The 2,436-nt window shown below is 45.0% G+C and overlaps 1 protein-coding gene across 1 annotated transcript; it reads left to right on the plus strand.

Moving 5' to 3' along the window:
- The first annotated feature begins 234 nt into the window (after positions 1-234).
- On the plus strand, positions 235-2,436 carry LOC149461953 (uncharacterized). Its single transcript, XM_089677764.1, has one exon. The coding sequence runs from the start codon at positions 235-237 to the stop codon at positions 1,147-1,149; it is 915 nt and encodes a 304-aa protein (XP_089533890.1). The 3' UTR covers positions 1,150-2,436.

Consider the following 2,436-nt stretch of genomic DNA (forward strand, 5'->3'; position numbering starts at 1 on the left):
CAGAGATCAGCACAGGTGGGTCATGAACACTAAATCCATTCCTCCACCCATACTGCTCACTGATTGGTCCAGAGTAGGGCGGGGACTGGGTGATATCAGCCTGTAATCCCCTGGTCACTTTCCTGAGCTGTGTTCCCCATCTTGCCTGATGTGGGCAGAGTCCTGTTTGGGGAAACCAATCAGCTCCTGTCTAGTAATCCTCTTTGTCTTTGTATTTTAGTCCATGGCCGGGAGATGAGGAAAACCTCCGAGGATTGTCTCACTTTGTCTCCAGACTGGAAAGTAGAAGATGAGGACATCACACAGTATAGTCCAGGAGAAAACCCGGCTCCCTCCAATGTCCATCCGGCACCACCCAGTGTAGATGGACCATCGGATTCCTTGTATCCTGAGGATCCTCAGACTGTGCAGGACCGGGTCGGCCTTCCAACAGGGAAAAGCTTTTCCTGTCCTGAGTGCGGGAAGGGTTTCCATTTTAAATGCTATCTTGATGAACATAAAAGATCTCACACGGGGGAGAAGCCGTATTCCTGTATTGAGTGCGGGAAATGTTTTTCAAAAAAGTCTAATCTTAAAAAACATCAGAGGCTTCACACAGCTGAGAAACCATATTCCTGTCCTGAGTGCGAGAAAACATTTTCACAGAAGGTTCACCTTAGCACACATCAAAGACTGCACACAGGGGAGAAGCCATTTTCCTGTTCTGATTGTGGGAAAAGTTTTTTTCAAAAATCAGAGCTTGTTTCACATCAGAGATCTCACACTGGGGAGAAGCCATATTCTTGTCATGAGTGTGGGAAACATTTTTCATGGAAGTCCAGTCTTTGCATACATCAGAGATCTCACACGGGTGAGAAGCCATATTGCTGTCCTGAGTGTGGGAAATGTTTTTCAGTGAAGTACAACCTTTACAAACATCAGAGATCTCACACGGGAGAGAAGCCGTATTCCTGTCTTGAGTGCGGGAAATGTTTTTCACATATGTCTAATCTTTACATACATCAGAGATCTCACACAGGGGAGAAGCCGTATCCTTGTCCTGAGTGCGGGAAATGTTTTTCACAGAAGTCCAATCTTTCTATCCATCAGAGATGTCACACAGGGAGAAGCCACTTTCCTGTCCTGAGTGAGGTGATTGTTCCTCACTGAAGTCCTGTCTTCCTGTACATCAGGGGTCCCACACAACCCTGGAGGTGTATTAGTGCCTTGAGTGTGGGAAATGTCTTCTAGATGAATGTTGCTGGACATCCCAGCTCTCATGTGGGGAAGAAGCACACCATGATATACACCTCAGATATACTCCATGGCTGATCTTCATCATGGAAGAAACAGTCCATAAGGAGATGAGAGGTCCCCAAAGACATGGATGAAGTGTGGGACCAGGTTGGCCATACATATCATGAGGAGAATAAAAATGTCCTGACCTGTCATTGGCTGAGAACATTTTGTGGTGGGAGATTTCACAAACACTTGGAGATCTATTTAAAAATAAAAGAATGAGTTGAACGAATGTGACCGGCGTTCGCCCAGCTGTGATGAACATTGGCCATATTTTATTTCATACTCTGATATTCTTGGCTCCATCTAGTGGCCATAATGCAGTATTGCACTACTTTTACTGATTGAGGTATTTCATGAATAATACCTCATTATGGTCACTAGATGGAGCTGACGGTCATAGGAAATCAATGTGTTAAATTACGGCCAGAATCTGTAAGGACTCCATGAATTTGTGTCACATTTGTCCAATTAATTTCTATCAGCAGACCCCTTACTCTCCTTCTTCAGGCATGGATTCATACTAATACACTTCTGACTACAGTAGACATGGAAGGATAGAAGGTGATCTGTATGTAAGTCTTCACCTTGTAATACAACCAGTTCAGGTAAACATAAAAATGAAAGAAAAGCGTTTGTGTATAGATAGAAAAACATTAGAAATACATTGTTCCCCTTTTTATAAGTGATCACATTCCCTCTGTTCTCAGTTGCATATGGGGAGGAGAAACAACAGCACAATTGACTTCTGTTTACTGGTCTTCCCAGTGCATGGCTGAGCAGGGGGGGTGTCAGGACAAGTCTTATCATTGAAGGAGAGCAGGCTTTGTTTTCAGCATGGATGGAGAACTGACCATGAAAGTGACAGGGAAGCAGAGGGACTGGCAGGATCACCGGGGATCTCATACAAAGGAAGCAATACAGAGAGAAGAGGAGATGTCTTCATACCAGGACATGGGACAGCCGGCACAGATCAGGAATAGGACATTGACCCCCCCAAGCCATTTCTGACACTTTGTTTCCATGTAACATCCAGTATTTTTGCTAGAAAATGTCTTTGAACCCGCAGTGCGCATGCGCTGGGCAGGGACAGGTTATGTGCTGACCGCACTCTGCACGTCCTCCACCATCCGAGATAAATTAATCAAGTGGGGCAGA

The sequence above is a fragment of the Staurois parvus genome, unplaced genomic scaffold, assembly GCF_062004578.1.
Source record: "Staurois parvus isolate SC_StPar_1 unplaced genomic scaffold, SC_StPar_1.0 ptg000191l, whole genome shotgun sequence".
NCBI lineage: Eukaryota > Metazoa > Chordata > Amphibia > Anura > Ranidae > Staurois > Staurois parvus.

Excerpts from the sequence above, each read along its gene's own strand:
- LOC149461953 (XM_089677764.1), top strand. The coding sequence starts at position 235 with ATGAGGAAAACCTCCGAGGATTGTCTCACTTTGTCTCCAGACTGGAAA.